Source organism: Pezoporus wallicus, unplaced genomic scaffold (assembly GCF_028554395.1).
Source record: "Pezoporus wallicus isolate ANWC-B61680 ecotype Strahan unplaced genomic scaffold, APGP_CSIRO_Pwel_v1 contig_229, whole genome shotgun sequence".
In the NCBI taxonomy this organism is placed as follows: domain Eukaryota; kingdom Metazoa; phylum Chordata; class Aves; order Psittaciformes; family Psittacidae; genus Pezoporus; species Pezoporus wallicus.
Genome location: NW_026638360.1, coordinates 1,554,125 through 1,574,008, shown reverse-complemented (window position 1 = coordinate 1,574,008; position 19,884 = coordinate 1,554,125). Strand labels below are relative to the sequence as shown.

Genomic DNA, 19,884 nt, shown 5'->3' with positions numbered 1-19,884 from the left:
TTCAGGCTGGAAAGAAACCCAAGCATCTTGATTGAAAGGATTTGATACATTCTTTTCAAATTCATGCTAAATCACAGCAGGATGACTTGTAATCAGAGTTTTTCAAAAAGAACATAAATCTGGGGAAAAGGAAAAGGCCATTCAGCCCATTGCAAGTAATCTTGGTTAACACAGTTCCTCCAGAATTGTATCTCCCTTCTTCTTTAATGACCCCAGTGCCTCCAATTCCAAACTGGGCTCAGTAGGCTATTGAAAAATTGTATTTCCCTTTGAGTGAAAAGTACTTCCTTGTGTTGGCTCTGAATTTCATTTTTTCAGTCACTTCCATTTGTGCTTTCCCTTTCAGTCTTTTCTACTCAGCCAACAGTGAGTCAAGTGTTATTGAATAAGGTTTTCCACCCTGTATTTCTCAAACTAGATGTGTTTGCAATTCTCTCTCAATTTTCACAACAAAAAAAAAATGAACTCAGCTGTGATTAGGTACAGCCATTTAGGATTCTGTACACTTCAAACCAGACTTCTCTTCCACTTCCTTCCTCTAAGGTGTGTTTTAAGTTAATCTTTTTAAACATTGGTATTAAATTCTTTTCACTTCAGTTTTGCTGACTCTGCTTTTCTGCCCCCAGTGTGATGGCCACACTGCAGCAAAATATTAATCTCTAAAGACTTTTGGGTTAAAGTCTTAAAGTAACAGCACTACAGCAATGCTCTCTGTATTTCTATGCTCTCTCCCTCCCTTAGTTGAAAAAAGGAAACACGTTTTAACCCAACTGTCAGAAGCACAACGCGGCTGAGACACAAACCACCGTCACAGCAGACCTTACTTCAGCATTTTAGCATGGTGTGTTGAGATTTGCAAGGCACATACTCGGCATCCTGCTCTAGAAACATATCTGTATCAGCCCATAAATCATTGTGTATACCACACATTGAAAATAACGCACGTAAAGATTGATATCCCCAATGGGGGCCCCAGATGGGTCTGAGAGGAGACCGAGGCCAAATAGAAGCCATACTGATGCTCTGTTGGCTTCTAAGGGAGCTATGCCTGTGAAGCAAACATACACCTCAGCCTTTCCAAACACCACATTACCCTGTTTTCTCCATGGTGCACTCCTCCAGAGTCAACAGAGAACAGACACTCCAAATCACTAATGCAGCAAACAAGAGGGATGGCTAGGCAACTGATTTCAATGCTCCCCAAAATGCTGAAATACTACCTTAAGAATACCTTTTTTTGTATTCACTATCTGAATAACCTCACATGGAAAAATTAATAGGTCTGGTTAAATCACCTCCAGAGTCACTCTTTGTAGATTTTTGTTTTTATTTTATTGTTCTAGGGAATGCTGAAGCTTTGAGTTTTATCAAGGTCATCTTTCATCCAAAAAACTTAATATAATTAGTATCAATTCTGTATTTTGTGAGGCTCACACTGGAAGTTATTAACTGTGCTTCAAGTAGACTGCCAGAGAAACCAAGCGCAGAGAGAATAATCTTTTCACCTTCAAAGGCACAGTTGATGACTTTACTTCACTGGTTAGTAAGAAAGACGTGCATTTTTTATTAAAGGTGTTAGCAATAAGTTTGAAACTATAAGCATTTTTCTCTCTTTTTCAGCCCTTTCCTCATTTTTAGACCTTGTTGGCACCATTTCAGTCTTTTTTTAACATCCCACATGGCACTGGAACAGTTACTTTAGTTGTCCCTGTTGTTAACTGTAATGATACTTAGTTGTATACTTCTGCTTTTAACAGCGAAGCAGTTCATCAGTATCCTGACAGCACACACCTTGCCAAAATCTGCCTTATGCAGTAACATCAGAAAAAAACACTTGTTTTTTTGTTGCTACTATCTTAAAAGACCATAAACCTCTCTCTAGATTAAGTAAAACTATGTTAGCCTTGTGATTGGATAAAAACATAGCAACACTGAAACATATTCAATGAAAATTATTCATCTAATCTTTCTCCTTGTTATAAAAAGTGCACTATATTTCCCTTAAACCTCATCATTGAAGATAGGCTTGACAGCTTCTTTAAAATATACCATATCAACCAAATGTCTTCATAAGATCCTACATATCATCGTTTCAATTCTTTCAACAGAAGTCTAGCAATAAATTTTGAAGCATATTTACAGAGTCTTCTTTACAATAAATATTCACTTTTGAGAAGAAAATTCATATAGAATAAGAAGAATTTTTACTGGAGAAAGATTTAACAGGAACCTTTGTATGGCTATTAATCTCAGAGAAATTCAACAGAGAAGCAAGGCTCAAGTTTGTAACAATGAGGGTAGTTAAATGGTGATGAGAAACACCAAGGGAAATAGTTGATTCTCCATTTCCTTAGGTCTTAAGTTAGGTTTATATTCATTCCGGTGGATGCTCTTTACTAAAACAAAGGTTTGTGTTCCTCATTATAAACCTATGAGCTAACTGACACAGTGGGTCCCTCTGAACTTAGCAGATCACATATTTTATCTATGAATAACATGCTGAACTAAAACAGTCCCACTGAAACTTAATGAGCCTATGCATTTGTAATGTATTACAGAGAAGAAAGGATATTACAGCCTGTTCTTCTGTACATATCTCCTTCACATATCTGCAGGTCATTCTGAAGCTTCTGGGACAATGCATGCAACACTGACAACACACTAAAAACAGTCTGTCTCTTTGGACTGGAAAATCCAGATTCATTCAAACCTCAAAACTACCTATCAGCCAGATGGGATAAACCCATTTAACTGATTTGCAAGCCAAACCACTTGTAGAGTTGTAAACACTTGATCCCAAACGTCACATGAAATCAGTGGAATCCTGGCTGTTAAAGCAGCAGGCATGAATATTGAAAATTATTTTGAAAGCAACAAGATTATTAAACATGACTGGAGTATGAAGTCAGTATGAATAATACAGGTTTCATGTCTTGTTTATACCTGAATGTTGAAAACAACTAGACATTAATAAAATGGAAGAAACATTAGGACTGAGGTCACCACCCAACTATAGTGCGACAAAAACGGTCAGTGTGATTACAGTCTTCAGCACACACTGACTTTGGTGCTACACTTTACATACAGGTGTACATACTGACGACTTCAATCCATCCTTCCCATGTCCTTTTCTGAAAGACCTGTGTTTCCTTCCTGGTTACATGTGGAGACTGGACAGAGGGACTGTTAAGACCCTGCAGCCTGTGGCACCTGAAGGAAAGTCTCAGGATGAATTCAGAGCAAAGGAGTTGCTTTGCAGGCACTGAGCATGCTTCCAGCAGAAGGGACTCTTAATTTGGAAAACCTCTCGTACTGCTAGCTTACAATAGAGACTGCTAGCCTGCATAATTCATACGCAGTCAAAAAATCCTCAGTGTGATCAGAGCTCAGGTTAGGAATGTTTGAATTCCTGATGCATTGCTGAAGCCTCTCTGGAGCTGAGCTATATAATGGAATCTTTATCAGACCATCAACCAATTGTGATACTTATCTGTACAGCATTGCATTTTGGGTTAAGTGATAATCCATCAAGGCTGGAAATCATTGTGTACTTTTTAAGTTGCATACTTCATTACTGCAAGCTGACAGCTGGATGGATTTGTTAGCACTAGAATTATTTGTTCCAGACACAAACAGCAGGTTCTTAATATATGATAGTATGCTATTTCCTTTCCTTTCATGTATTCAGAATGGCTGTGTTGTAATCTATGTCTCATTTATGATGTTCATTTACGTGGCAAACTATTCAGAGTATGAAATCTATCTTTATTTGTTCCAGAATGCAATAGCCTCGTTTCATGAATAATATGGCCAAATAACATCTAATAATGACTACAGTCTTCATCTTACATCATAATAGCTGTTAAGCAAACTACAGTTTTCTAAATTGTGTATTTCTTTCCTTTAGCTTGTAAAAAATAGAAATTGAAAAGCCCACGTACATTATAAGTATAAACATCTTTTAGAAGTATTTGAGATATTATTATTTATTGTCTCTTTCTAATGCTAATACTAAGGGATCTTGGGGTGGTATTATTCCACAATCCCTTTGCCACTTGGGATGATTCCGAAGGGTAAAAACGTATTTGCGTATGATACTTCATCCCATTTCCCTTCCCTCCTTAAAAATAACATTAATTGTAACATGAATTCTATACAGAACCACTTGCTTTTGATTTTGGTCTGCTCACAACGTAAACATCAAGGTATTTCCATATTTTTATCATGTTGTGTCAAACTAAATGAAAAAGTACTTCCTTTCATGACTATAATCTGATGCTACTTACTGTCCTGTTGTCCTATTTCCTCTGAGCCACAGGAAGACATCTTTAGTGAGTGCAACAATATATAAAACTCCTAGCCATAATTTAAAAATATAAAGATTTATTTTCATACTAAGTTTGTACAGCCTCTTGCTTGGAGCTAGCATGCTTTTAGTCTATGATCACCATGCATGTGAGCACATACTGTTTGTCCTGATTCTGATTCTCTGTGGACACACTTAGAAATCTGTAGAATCTAGCCAGTGAAGTAAGAAACTGGTTGAGTTTGGGGTTGGTTTTTATTTGCTATAGGGAGATACCTTATACCACGAGGTTAAAGGATAAAAGAAACACCTGAGGACTTCTGATTTTATTTCTTTGGCATCTATGAAATCTGGGTACATGATCCACTGCACAAACATTCTCAAAAGCCACTTTCATGACAAAAGGCACTTTCATGATATTATAAGAAGGTTTTCCTGGCTGTGTACGTATCAGACCTAAAAACCAAAAAGTTCTTCGATTTAGAACAGAGGCTACAATCTCCTCTGTTGATCTTAATTTTGTGAGCTTTGAGAATTTGCAGCATTAATTGTGCCACCAAGCCAGACTAGTGGGATGAAACCCTAATTAAATGTTGCTTAGGGAAAGCAACAAATACTCTGTTTCCCCTAAAATGGGCACTGTGGACTACTAAGCATCTTGAAAACATACTTGTAGAACTTCAGAAAATTCAAGTCCTGTTCAACACATGAGGAGCCAGAGAAGGCACAGACAGATGAGAACTGGGTAGGTAGACATTAGAAGAATAGTTTCTTGACAAAAAAACTGGCAAAATGGTAACTGATTTAAACCTATTGTTTTTCTCTTTCCAGAAACTGTGGAAATTAGCAAGAGACATAAACAAGTGAAACCAAATGAGCTGTTCAGACTGGAGGAGTCAGAAGAAACTCAGGAATCTACAGACAGACAGAACTAGTAACAATTCACCTTTCTTGCTCATGTTGGGCAAAAGTATTCCAGATTCCCATGTGCATGACATAGTGCTTGTGCATTGTGCAAGTACCACAGGAGAAGAGAGGAGGCACAGAACTGCCTAATATTTCTTTTCCTTTTTTCCTTAAAATCTGGGTTCTAATTTCCCCATGTCTCCATAAACATCATGTTTGAATCTCACCATGACAGGTCTATTTTGGTATAAAAAATTCTCCTTGATCCTAAAGCAACAACTCTCAAATCTTGACAATCTGCTTTCTGCTCTCTGGGTATGTTTGCTCTCTGCTCCAGGTTTGTCCCCCTGCTTGCCTAAAAGCCTAGGATTTGGTCCAAGGAGCCACATGCCTGCTGATGGGATGAGGCCATACACAAACACAGCTGTGGTGTTTTTTATCTAATATTGGAGCCCTTGGTAGCAGAGAGCCCACAGTACTGCACTTCTGCGTCTCCCCTGCACACCTGTCAGCTAACAGTGAACCTTGGGAAACTGGGCAACATTTCTCTTCCTGGTCTCCTTTATTTAGCCAATACAAATGCCAAGGAGCGGAAGGGAGCTTTATATTCCTGGCCTGTCAGCTTGTTGCAGACACTGGCTAGGGAAGGTTCCCCAACTACCACCAAGCTGCAGCCTGTGAATATTTCACCTGGCTAACAGATAGCTCTGACCAGAGACAGTGCTGGAGGCTTCAAGACTTAGGGAAAGAGACTTGTAAAATAGGTTTGGGATTTCATCGTGGTCTAACTTAGGTTTACCATGATTTATTAGCACACCTTCAAAACAGCTGGGAAACAAGCAGAATGAAAAATAAAGGTAAAGAAAGAAGTCAATATAAAATCAAGAGATGTCAGTTCTTGCAAGATGGGTGCTAAAGGCTTACTTTTATGTCTGGTGGGAAAAACATAATCTAAAGAAGTGTTGGTTTGAACCTCAAATTTTTGGCCTCCTGAGAAATCTAGAAGGTGGATAAACCAGGAGAAGATTACTGTAAAAGAGGGCAAGATGAAAAAGAAGAAATAAACCCCAGAAAGTTGTACTTTTTCTCACCTGGTTTCACTAAACCAGACGCAAATTAGATTTTATGTCAGTGCTACAGCTATAAAATGGTATATAAACCAACTAGCTGTTAGCATGCTATCATACCAAAATGCTTTTAACGTTAGAGAACGATCATTTTTTCTTTATCAGAGTTGGATGAAAATAAACATTCACAACTACATTTAAGATGTCTCCCCTTATCTCCCCTGTCCCTCACATACTCCACAGCTTTTCCTTGCTTTGTTGTTTCTTTCTCTGTCAATATCTGAAAGTGCCAAGTTATGTTAATCAGATTAAGCGAAAGAAAAATTAAATCACAAGGACAGAACTGGTAATGCTTAACATTTTTTTCATAGGAAAAAAACCCTGAGGACTAGCAGTACTGTCGAAGAGTTTCTGCATTTAAACTGCCTATAATGAGACAGATATTCTAGTCTTTTTCTTCCCCCCCCCCCCAAACTCCAAAGTAAAAATGGGAGAAAAAGTAATACAACGTTTTAGATAAGATGGTTGAAATTTATGCTATTAAGCAGAAATAGTCACACTTAAATTAAAATCACAATTGTTTTCAGAATGACTGCATCCTCAAACCCTTTCTTAGTCCACTGTGAACTCTTCTTAATGTAGCTCTACAGCTCTTATTTAAGCAATCTTTCCTTTATACCAGCACCGAAAACAATAAAAGCAAAGTGGATTATAATAAAGCAGGGATTTCTTTCATATATGAACGTGTACATTCATTGGCTTTGTGGTCACCCTGACAAACTCTTGAACTTCACAGTGCAGCTGCCTGGGAGCAGCATCATTTCTCTGCTATACACAATGACTTTTGGAGATGCTTTTAGGCATTGCTATATAAAGCTTTGAACATTCTGGCACAGTCATTACATAAGTGAGTCAGCTGAGACTGAATCACCCTGATATGTGCAACTGAACTGAATGAATCTACCTTTTGTGTTTGGGATATTGTTGCAATGTTACTTATGTACTTATTTGGGGTGGTGGTGGTGAGATTTCAATCTTTAATAAGAATAAATCAAAATTACAAAGTTTTATTCTTTGACTTTTTCTTTTTTTCTTGACAGGAAAAAGATTTACACTTAAATCTCAGGGTGCGGGTCTGAGTGACGAACACAGTGCCAGCCTGTGGGAGGGCTTCATGTACATTGCTGTGCACCAGCTTTTCTCCTTTGTGAATGCAGAAACACAGAGCTGTTCTAACTTCAGGTGGCTTCTCCTAGACTGCTAATCACACTTCCTTTCCACCTACAGGACTTGGAAGGATTGGTATAGAATCATCTAAATTAACCTTATGCGATCAAAGAATTTCTCCAAGGGAGTCATCCCTTGTTTCACTACCAGGAGCAAATCCACAATCCTCTTGTGCCTCTTCCCAGTCACAAAAAAGAATACCAGTATGGATCCATGCACAGCTTTTACAAATAACACTACAGAAATCTGCTAGAATGGAAACTACTCATACAGTGTATAATTATTTTTTCAGTAGTCTCTAGAATTGTTTCTCCTCATACATTTAACTCTCATTTTGTCATACATTCCTCATCATGGTTATTAGGCTTTAAGATACTCCTGACAAAAATATAAAGGGCAATACTCCTTACTGGCATCAAATTGTGTTTAGATTTTTTTGAGTTAGTAGGTAATGTACCAGTAAAAGAATAATGAATTCCTGAAGGAGTGAGCACAAAAGCAAGCATACATTTGTCTGAGAAAGTGAAAAGTTTGACTAAACAACATGTTTACTAAACAACATGTTTACGAATCATGCTGTCATCCAACTCAATCAGTATTTTTTCATGTTGCTTACTAAATGTCATGCAAATTAAGACAGGGATGGGATACACAGTTTCAAAACTAACTGATAATGGCTTGGAGAATTTTGTCCCATTAATTCAGGTTTTTGGTAATAAGGTACAATCATCATAATGTAAAATGCTTTAGATTTACAGACTCTCTGGGCTCTTTATATCCTGTATCATATTCCTGCAAAGATACCTCTTGTGACTGGATATGGAGTAACATATCAAGGTGACTATGTAAAAATTGTGTATGTCTTGTAAAATTTACTTGTAGTTTTTTGTAAGTATCAAGTCATAATTTTATAATAGAATTAGTGACATCATCCAGCAAGAGTGTTATATCAATTATTGTAAATCCAGTTCAAAGACAGTATTAAATAGTATGAAATACTCTATGATCTGGGGCAAACTTCTGTTTCTTTACGGTCAAACAAAATCCAATTAAGTAAGATAAAGAGAAATGCTGCTTCCAATAACAATAACAAAAATGTTTTGAAGGTTAAAAATATAATATAGATCTCAGAGATCATCTAGTTCCAGTCCCCCTGTCATAGGCAGGGACACCTTCTTCCTAATATCTAAACTAAACCTTCCCTCTCTCAGTTTAAAACCATTCCCCTTGTCCTGTCACCACATGCTTTTGCGAAAAGTCCCTCTCCAGCTTTCTTGTACCCCCCTTTAGGTACTGGAAAGCTGCAATAAGCTCTTCCTAGAGTCTTCTCTTCTCCAGGCTGAACAACCCCAACCCTCTCAGTCTGTCTTCATAGGAGAGGTGCTCCAGTCTTCTGACAGTCTTCATGGTCCTCCTCTAGACTATGAATATCTTCTCAACTTTATGTCCTTATATACTAGTTCATATGGAATAAGAAGCAGAAGTGTCAAAGGAAAATATGTTGATGTGGTACTTTCTGCTGAGTTGAAACAGGTACTACTGAAAATCTAATCCTATCCAAAATAGGTTTCATGCCATTTATACCTCTAGTATGTAGGTGCTCTGACAATCTAGATAAGGTTCGGTCTAGTATTTCAGGACTGCTTTCACAACATTCACTGGAAGTTTTTGAACATTATTTATTTATGAGTCCAAGAAAGAAGAGGAAGAGACCTAAGGAAAGCATCTTGTCCATTTTCCTCTGTTATGGGAATCAAGCATATTTAAAGAAAGCAAGGATGAAGGAAAACTCTGAACTTTAATAGTTACACTGCAACACTGCCTTCCCTGAATTTAGAAAGTTTCCTCACTGAATAACTTTGCCACTAATTCAGTTGGTTTCATTCTCCCCACTGAACTTGGAAAATAAATCTTCATCAGAGTCGTACTGACTTTCCTCTTTTGAAAGCAAAACAAAATGAACTGGTGCCTTCAGCTTCCTCACAGAGCAGATTTTTAAATTCCCTGTCCTTGTTCTTTGATCTGTCTCTATTTGAGCTCATCTTTCGGTGTGGCACTCCTATTAGAAAACTGCACTCCAGGTGTCATCCATTGCTGGATAAAACACCAATTACTTTCACCCTTTTCCTTATCATTCACAAATAGGATCACTACATTTCTTTATTTTGTTACATCTAATGTATTTCTAAACCCTTTTGTTTTGTTAAATTTCTCACACCTTGCTAGTTGCATCTAGTTGTTTCTGCTTTTATGCCTGGTTTCCTGTTTCTTCCACACTGGTATACCCTATGACTTATGCTTATAGTAATCTTCTCTTGTTTTCAAGTTTTTGTGGGTTTTGACTTCTTAGATTGTTAGACAGCTTCATTAGTCTATAACATGTGTCCTACTTTTCCTCTGTATTGGGATAGACTGCAATTTCCTTTCAATACAAACTTTTCAAGAAACAGTCTTCCCACACAGCTGCATCTCTTAAATTATCTGCTCAAAAGACCACATCTACCAGCCCTTGAGGTTGAAGTGGCTTCATCTTCTCAGCCATTTTGCTGCATTCACTTCTTTTTCAGGGAAAAGTGAGTGCTCACGTTCTAGTGACTGAAGATCTTCACCGAGATTTCCTTTGGTTTTCTCTTAAAGCCGCAACTCTTTGTTGGTATAGCATTAGATTTCATTCTCATACATGTAAAAGCTGAAGATTAGAAGAGGATTTTCCAGATCCTTGTCTTGCTGCCAGGCACACAAATGATGAAAATGAACACTCAGAGTAAAGGAAGATAAGGTCCTAAACCACACTTCAGAGGTAAAACAATGCCTTAATAACATTAATATACTAAGTATACAATCATAACAACCACACAGTTTAGTTACAACCACATACCAAGAAGAGGAAAACAATTCATTAAGGAGAGCAAATACCAATATGGCACTCCAAGCACTTTGTCCTTCCAATATCAGAGCCCTCAGAAAGCTGGGAAGCTTCTGCTGGCTTGACTCATAACACTCTTATAAAGACATGATCATTCCTGTCATTCTGTTTGTTTTAAGGAAATGGTCCTCTTGCAGCTACTCAGACCTGTAAGCACCGTGTTGTTTTCCACAGTCTACCTTTTTTTTTCTGGAGGGAAAGGACTACTGTAACACTCTCTCTTTCTCACTAAAAAAATGATATTTTTTTTCACACTGTAAGTAATATTAAAGCTTAAAAATGTAACTTCAGGTTTGATGACACATTATTATATGAAAGCCACAGTATTAAAATACCAATGCCCAGTGGAGGAAGAATTTGGGTAATCTGATGCTATCACAAACTTTATAGAATGAAATTTCATTTAGCTCAAGTGCGGCACATAGCTACATCTGACTTGTAACAATGCTTCCAGAAAGAAAACATTTCATAGTTCTGCCTTAACTTTCCTGGGATAATTATACTCCATCATGTGAACACTTGCAGTATGGTAAGGGAATATTATTTCCTTCAACCTTACAAAATGAAAGACTTCAACAGACCCCATAGGAACCTTCTCCCATTTCATTCACCATGCGAGATTACTAGCTACACAGTACACACACATATTTGCCATTTAACAGTTATCTGATCAGTCACTGAATACAACAGTAAAATTAAGCTTTACATTTTGCTCGTAACAAGGCGAAGTATCACTAGAAACATCTGAAAAGCTGACAAAATCCTGACAGGATAGGGGGCAGGGAGAGGGAGTGAGAAATTTCAGCTCATTTACTCTAGTTCTGGTGAAATAAAGACACACCTAAGTTAGGAATACCTTAAATTACAAAAGACCAATAAGGATGATGTAATGTGATGCCTCTTTGTCATCAAGCAAAATTGCATCAACAGTAATTCCAGTGCCAAGACACCTAACTTGTTTTAAACATTAGCACCCAAAATAACCAGTCTTAAAAGGTCATGTTTATTTAAAAATAGCTTGCTTGCATTTCACACTAAAGTTAATTTACTAACCTTAAAAAAATTAAATGCAAATGTATACAAATAATTTAAGGATCCTGTCAAAGTTCACATACATGCTGCTAGAGCAATGAAATTATTCAAGGTCATATGAAATCTTTTTTAACCATGTACCATCCTGTGGATTATTCTACTTAATAGACATACTGAACTAAAGTGCTTGAACCTTCTCTTTAGCAATTTCTATCCTTTTTAAAAATCAAACCTCTGATTTCCTATTTATAATGTGTTTTTCAGGCCATAACAAAGAAACATACTGTACCTCTGGTGCTGATGGCTGTTGCCGATGTGGTTGTGCTGGTTGTTAAGGCTACAGTGGTTGTGACTGTTGCAGTGGTAAGGGAGGGGATGACAGTAGTGGGAAGCAAAGTGTTGAAAACATCTGGTGAGTGGAAAAAAAATATAAAATAAAATCATATCATGCAAACAAAAGAGAACCATAACAGTGGTTTAATTTGTAAATACAAGTATGTCGAAAATGACTAAATTAAAACATGATTAACACAAATTAATACAGGTACAACAGAGTACCTTAAATTCTTGACATTATATCACTCTCAATTTTTTGAGCATAAAGAATTTAAAACACTGTTAAAATGACCGAGTTTCCACAGATCTGGAGAGTGACTGTTTTAAGTGACAAGAATCCATTTCTTCACTGAGCCATTTTAAATGTCTCATACACTAGAAACCATATACGGATGAAACATGCTGTGTCAGAGTGGGAGATGAATAAAACACAACACCATCATGCTAAAATAAACACACACATGTTAACGAGAAATGGCTGTATGTTAAAACACCCACTTTCAGACAGACTCAATGGAAGGAAAAAGGGGAGAAAATGCTACTAACTATAAGAGCTGCTTTTTCCGGATTGCTTTTCTTCTTCCCACACATTTGTTTAAGACACAGTTTTCTGCTAAGATCCAGAGCAGAGTATATTTCAAAATCTTTACCCTAAGTAGCAGGCACAATCATCTTTCAGTCATCCTTCACGCTTAAAATTTATTCGTAATACACACATCAGTATTTCTCTAAACCAGTTTAGAACTAAAAACCAGAAATGCCAATAATACTACTCTTAACCCCTCCCTGCAAATGAGTCAGAAGGAATGCACAGCCCTGATACCAGCACCCTAAAAGCCCTTTCAGCTTTTGATCAGGTAAGTGCAGGTATGACAAGCTCCGGTGTGCAGCGTTTTCTTTGCAGAAAAAACAATGTCTGTTGCAAAATGCTCCAGTACATAGCAGAACATAACCAGATGTACAGATTGAAAATGTTTTGATTACACTGCCAAAAGCCATAAAGACCAGTATCACTTTGCTTATAAGGTGATTGCAGGTTTTAAAGAATAAACAAAAGCCCCGAAGAGAACTAGGGAAAAGCACCTCCATAAGGACATAAAAAGTATCTGACATTTTTCAGATTATTTATACTGTAGGTTTAAAAGGAAAGGACTAGTTTCTCAGCAGTGGATGGTGACTAACTCATTCCACACTGATTTCAGTGAAAATATTTCTGAAGGGTGCTATTCAATGCAATAAAAGAGCAAAAATCGGACCCACGATCTGTCTTCCCTTGCTGTGGAAAGAAATGCAATTGGTCTCTGAGTACCATCAATTCTGACTGAAATCAATGGAAGCTGAAGTAGCTCATGAGCTTTACAGTGTTGGGTCCTACAGAACACATTTCAGACACAGGGTCCTTGAGTTGAGCATTACTCTCAAGGCTTCAAATTAGCATGCTTACCTTATTTGCATATTGGATGACAGATTATTTTGCCACTTTAAAAGTCTCCTTGTCGGTTAACATCTGAGTCACCTACAATTTTCTGTATTCCTCTGGTTTTGAAAAACGCCCGCACTATTTTCTGTGCAATCTATACCTGGGGGATTTTCGAAGCCATCAGAAAACGGCATGAGATCCCTCTTTCAATTGCTGTATACTGATATTTAATCTGTTTCTCAGTACAAAATAATCCCAAAATAGAAAAATTGGAACAGGCTTAAAAAAAACCCACCATGTAGCCACATTAATCACCAGGAAAAATGGTAACATTACCTGGAGTGTGAGTACCACAATAATTAAAAAGAACTGAGTATAACAAGCATTAGAAATAAATTAACATGTCAAAAAGATACATGTCACATGTACTGATCTATGCAATTGCTTCTCATAAAGGGAAACTGCTTCCCTGGTATCTGCTGCAAATGAAATCAAACAGAAAAAATTCACCTACTTCATGAGGAGAGCAAAGCCTTGTTTATTAGGAAAGCTTGACAAATCAGTCTTGTACGTAGAACCTAATGAGTGTGACCTATGGTTCCATTAATTATCTTTCTTAAATATATCATTTACTTCATGCAATGGCAAGTTAACTGCAACTGGCAAGTACAGTTATGGTTTATGACAGTGCTTTCCATTCTGTGAACACACCGTCTACTTACTTTACCACATAATAGCTTCAATGAGTCACTGGTGAATTTACAAGTTCACTGCTTTCTGGTTTCTCTTCTGATTGAAGTATTTCCAACAGGATTTCTTATTTTAAAAGAAAGGCTACCTAGGAAACAGACTACTTAACAAGACCTAGGATACATCAGTGTTTTAAAACAGATGTGACAGATTTCATCATTCTTGATATGACCAGAAAAAAATTTAAACTTGTACAGAAATTAGTTTCCCAGTCAAAGTCACAAACTCCTAATGCCAAACATCAAAATGGCAGCTAGTCAGAAGCCTCAAAGAAACATGTATGTTCTCAAAAGAAATGTAAATACAATCAATAGCTTTGGCTTTGCTTCTTTCTTAGCAGAGTAAGGTAAAATTCACCATGCAAATGACTGCAGTTGGTCTGCTTTGCTCACAGCATTACAATTACTTGCCCTCAAAGACTACAGTACAAGATAGCAACCAGGAATCAACAGCCTGAAGAGCACTGCACTGCTCAAGCAATGAAATCTGTCTGTCCCGGACTCTGGAAATGCCTGGTTCACATCTGCCCAGGCATTTCTTTTGTGACATTAGAGTGTGCAACAGGTAAAGAAGAACAGCTCACAAGTCTTGGACCATATCCCATCCATAAATCCTGTTTCAGACAGCCCAAATTCAGGCACAGATCAGCATTCTGAAAAGCACCAAGCCACACATTCAACAGACTTACATGTATAGGGCACTCCAGTCCTACAGAGTTTGACAGACTCTTCATCAGTTCTTCCAATATTTACGGATTCTAATGAAAACTTTACTTGTCTTTGCCTTGAAAATGCTTTTGCATAACAGAATGCAGAATGCAGAATATGCATGTTCCAAAAAAGAGCAGTAATGTGCAGTGCCCTTCATTCTCTCATGTAGGTTTAGGAGGTAAGCAGGTTTGGCAGTTCCCAAAATCAGACAGACTACAATTATAAACTGATCTCAACAGCATAGGCTCTGCTTAAGACATATGAATTAATGTGTTTTAAAAAGAGGGTGTGTTGTTTCATCTGCATGCCAGAAAAGGGAATTACAGCTGTCCTGTAGGACTTCTTGGTCACTATTTTTCCTACAGGGCACACCTACAAACTACTGGTGAGGCATATGTTACACTATACAGAGCTCCCTGTTGGCAGCCACTCAGACATGCTATAAAAGGGACTACATAGACTTGTCCTCTTGAGCTCTCTTTCAAGAAAGATCTTAAAAGAATGGATTTACAGACTTCTGCCCGAGAAACCTGTGTTGGAGTGAAACTTCATTCCTTTTCTGGCCTTGCAATTTCTGAACCTAGTTGCACACATTCATATGAAAACAAATTTTTGTTTATGACACTCACACCGCTAAATACCAAAGATCATTATGAGCAAGAGACCTTGTGGAGTGGAAATTTTAATTCAAGTAGCCATACCCAGATCAATGCACCAGGCTGCTATTTCAGTAATACTAAGGTATTAATCCTTAGCCTCCTGTGAAGCAGAAAATAGCTCTATTTTGCAGATGGGGAACCAAAGAAGGTAGAAAAGCCATGCTCAGATACCTGTAAGTCAAAGTTTTAATTTTGAAACCTCACTCCTAAAAATGAACTTTTGCTGACAGACAAAGATTCAGTCAAAAATTCAATAATGTTCTTAAGGTTGGTATTCATTTCATCACTTTCATAACCTCTGAAATACAAACAATGCACGGAGAACTGTTTCCAAAAGAGTTGTTGGAAATAGCAAAGGGGTCACACTTCATCCCAAATCTTTTCCATGCTATGTTCCCACAAGTTATACAGGTAAGACCTGAATTGGATTTTCAATGAAAGAGATGGGTTCCTAGGCTCTCTCTAGTGGCACGGGGCGGGGAGGTCGGTCTGAGCTGATATACAAACGCTCAGCCAAGAACTCTCTTTTCAGTGAGGACCAGACGTGATGTCACAGTTCAGGGTGCAGAAACAAGTATGGCAGAAGGTTCCAGAAAGGCATTCCTCATGGCCACTACTGTCTGTTAGCATGCCACCAAGCACTGGCAAGGTGAAGGCAGACAGCAGGTAATCTGATGGCTGATCGCGAGTGGACAGTGGATAAAGGAGGAGCATGTAATGCTTGGCTAGGTCTGGAGGCTGCTCTTTAGCAGAGGCACAGATGTAACCCGTTTATGGGTGGCGGAATAGCAGGTACAAGATCATTTCAAAACACTGACAAGCCCTGCCTGATCAAAATTTCCTGTTCGCCTCTCCTTCTTTCTTGAATTGACACCACATTCTTCTTACTAAGGCAGAAGACATTCATCCATTTAAGTGCAGGGAGCCTGGAAAATTTACTCTCACTGCCGATTTGGCCCTAAGCATTTGCATTTTTACTCTCCATTTCCAAAGAAATGAGAAATGGTTCTGTTTGGTTTAGCTGGCTTATGTGAAAGATAGATCTGACCTATTGCAAATATTTGACTTGTTTGGTAAAAACACAACAGATATTCCGAAATGACTGAGCACAAGTCGGGTAACAATAGCTGCAGTTGATAAAAATGTAAAGGCTTTTGTTTCAAGCTTGACAAAGGCTGACAGAAAAATTAAAGGACAACGTGATAATGATGGATGGCCCTTGCTGTATTTTGACTGAGAATGAAAGAAATTTTAAGTGGTAAACTGAACTGAGTGATGACCTACCTGGGAAACAATCTCACTACTCTGTGCAAAATTTAATCAGTTTGTGGCATGTAGTACTAAATAATTTAGCAAGGTTTTAAATTCAAAGGGAGCTGCACATTTAGCCTTGCTCCAAGAAAATGGAACTGAACAAAAGGATCATTCGACTTGAATATCATGTGCCAATAGCTCCTTAGCACTTAGACTAAGGCTCACGGACATGAGGTCAAGGGGTTCTTTTTACTAATTGAGTCAGATTTATGAAACTCTGAAATGGCAACTATGTGCTTGACATTTTTGCTAACAAATCAGATGTCATTAAAAAATATCCAAACCCTTTTAATGAAAGCTCCATGTAGCTCTAGACCCTCAGTTAAAACCATTAGAGACTTGTGGTGGATGAGTTCATAATGCAAGAAACACAGCTGGGCCAAAATGGCCAGGCAGCTTAGAAAGAAAAGAAAATAAATTCACAGAGTCTCATGATTCTAAGACATTTAATGGGCCTGTAGATGATATGACATGTTAGAAAATGGCCAGGTTGGACAGAACCTTGGGGGACATGGTGTGAGGTGTCCCTGCCCATGGCAAGGGGATTGGAACTAGATGATCTTAAGGTTCTTTCCAACCCTAATTATTCTATGATTCTATGTTGGAAAGTTCATTAAGGTTTGAATATACATAGTTTGATTGCACAGTCAGGGCAGAGGGAAAAAAATCAAGTGTTAAATGATACTAGGATTTTGATCTCATTGCACTTTTTTCCTAATTTAGGAACCATGAAGAATAACAATTCTCTCTTCCTATAGAAAGTTTCACAGTTTCGTGGTGCTTTTTTTCCTATTTCAAAAGCAATAGGTTTCAGTAGCAAATGAAGGAGGATGAAGTATTAAAAATTACAACAAAAAAGACAATGTTTCCTTCTATTTTCAAAGAGCCAAGCAAAAAATTTGTATCTACACATCCCTCGCCCAAATTCTACCCTTAGAAAGTTGAGACTGAAACTCAAAAGAACAAAGCCCATTTCAATATTAGCATTGGCAGCATGGTGTCATCCCAATTCACTTAAAAGTTCATCCTTTACAGTAAGGACCTGGTATCACATCATGGCACATTTTACAACACATGCTCTAACTGCAGAATTGGATATGACAAAATAAAAAATGTGATGAATATGAAAAAAACAGGGTGCAGTAGCAACTTATTTCTGATTATGCATCTCATTTGACATTGAAATATGAAGAAAAAGTTGACTGCCTTCAATTGTCTTGAAACAACTCCTCTATTGAATATCTCATCTATTTTGTGCACCACACAACAGCAGGACCAACAAAGACTATGGGTGCGTGAAAGGCTGATTTTCCATCAGTAAAGTCAGGTCAGACTTTACTCAGGTGTGTAAGCCAGTAGAAAACAAGGAGCTGTGGCTCTCAGTAATGTGACAAGAAAGCAGCAATGGGAAGGAAGTGCCTTAATGCAGTAGGAAGGGAATGTTAAAGGAGAGCTGAGAGCAAGGACTGGCTGCCCTTGCCTCCCACGGTGTGGCTGCCCAGGCTCAGGCCAGCTCTCACGCAGTGCTGTGGGGCCCTGGCTCAGGCAGGCAGCCAGTGAGGGATATTTAGATAAAACCCATTTCTGCCACTTTCCCTGGTGACTCTAACAAGCAAAGCATGGTGACTGGTGGCAGCCCCCAGCCTTCCTCTTGAGCCTCCCCCCTTCACACAACAGAATTTTCCAGCTAGCAAAACATGACCTTTCTCCACAGCATAGATGTTGCCACAAATACAGCTTTGTCACCTGGAGACTAGAGTATTAATGCACACAGTTGGTGGAGTTGCACATAGGGACCACAGGAAATCTGAATCAAGCATTTCACAGGAAAGCATCTAACATGAACATTTAATTATTGTACTACTGGCTGACAACTTTCAAACATAAAGTTTGACCTTTGAAGCCCTCAGTGCTTACTTTAGGGATCATTTTGCTCCCCACAGCACTCCACTGAATTCGTGATCAGTAAAAGCACTCTAGATGTATCTCCCTTGAAACACAAAGAGAAGTTGCAATGAAGGCCCTGAGATGCTGGAACACGCTCCCATTTCATTGTGCATCAGAGTCATTGTTTATCACCAGTCTAGCCATTTAAACAGCTCACCATTCTTGCTCTCAGTGAAGTAGACTAACAGGTGACATAATGCAGTATCTCGCAATACATTTACCTACTGCTGTTCAGTTTTAGTGAGGCAGATTATATGAATTACAACATTTGTACTGTAGAAAACATATTCATTATAATGCATTAATTTTTTACTTTCTAATTGTGCTAAAACTGGTGATACACAGAGCATAAAAGGATAAATTTGGTAAGATAATAACATAGCCTGATGATAAAATACTGAAGATTAGTACAAAGCAAATCTAAATTCTTAAGTAGGTAAATAATACTGAAGAATCTGTTTTCAGGTGCTGTTTCACTTTACTAATGGTTATTAGCACAAGATGCACCTTTAAGAACAAATCAAAACAAGTGTTAAACAGAAATACTAGAATTTCATGTTTTGGAGTTATATGAATACAATATGCACTTTGGATTACTTCAAACACAGACTGTAAGACCTATTTTTTCCTCAAAGTTACCATTAAGGTTTGCTAGTAGTTAAAAAAAGGCCTTTCCATTTAATAGTAGTAATATTAGTAAAGCCTATTACTTTAAGGGAGTCATTTTATCTTGTATAAAAGCCCATCTGTCTAATTAAAGTAGTTACAAATACTGCACTGAGCAAATCACTGAAGCTTATGCAACTTGCCTGAAAGAAATAAAGTAACATTTGCAGACCATGCAATAGAGTAAGAAAAAGAATTTTGTAATCAAACATTTTGAATAAGAAAAGGTAGTTTTTAGAGCATTTTTTGAGACTGCAGCCTCAAACCAAGATCTACTTACAAAAAGGCACCTATACATGTCTTGATTTTGTTCACAACTACATTAACAAATATGTATGCGGTAAAGAACATATCTCTGCTTTGAGGTTCTGTAAGACAAAAAATACATTTAGACAATAAAGACCAAATGGTAAGGAAAAGAAGGTAGTATTATTCCCATTTCACAGCTGGTGAAATGAGCACACAAGAATTAAGCAGAATGTCTTATATTTTATAGACTTCTGAACCTAAAAGAGAAGCTCAGAACAGATCTCCTGAGTTCCACTTTAATCCTCTACTAAAAAACCTAAACCCATCAAAACCACAAAACCTCTTAAAAACTGTATTTCAAAAAGCAGT

General features: G+C 37.7%; 1 protein-coding gene across 3 annotated transcripts in view; it reads right to left on the bottom strand.

The window, feature by feature from the left end:
* Positions 1-19,884, bottom strand: part of CADM2 (cell adhesion molecule 2) — a 625,008-nt gene that overhangs the window by 33,539 nt on the left and 571,585 nt on the right. For 2 of the 3 annotated variants that reach the window (XM_057410463.1, XM_057410464.1), the window contains one exon: positions 11,754-11,873. The exons of the other annotated variant lie outside the window; for it this stretch is intronic. In XM_057410463.1, coding sequence (XP_057266446.1) covers positions 11,754-11,873 — 120 coding nt within the window. The remainder of the gene's footprint in view (positions 1-11,753; positions 11,874-19,884) is intronic. 3 annotated transcript variants of the gene reach the window in all.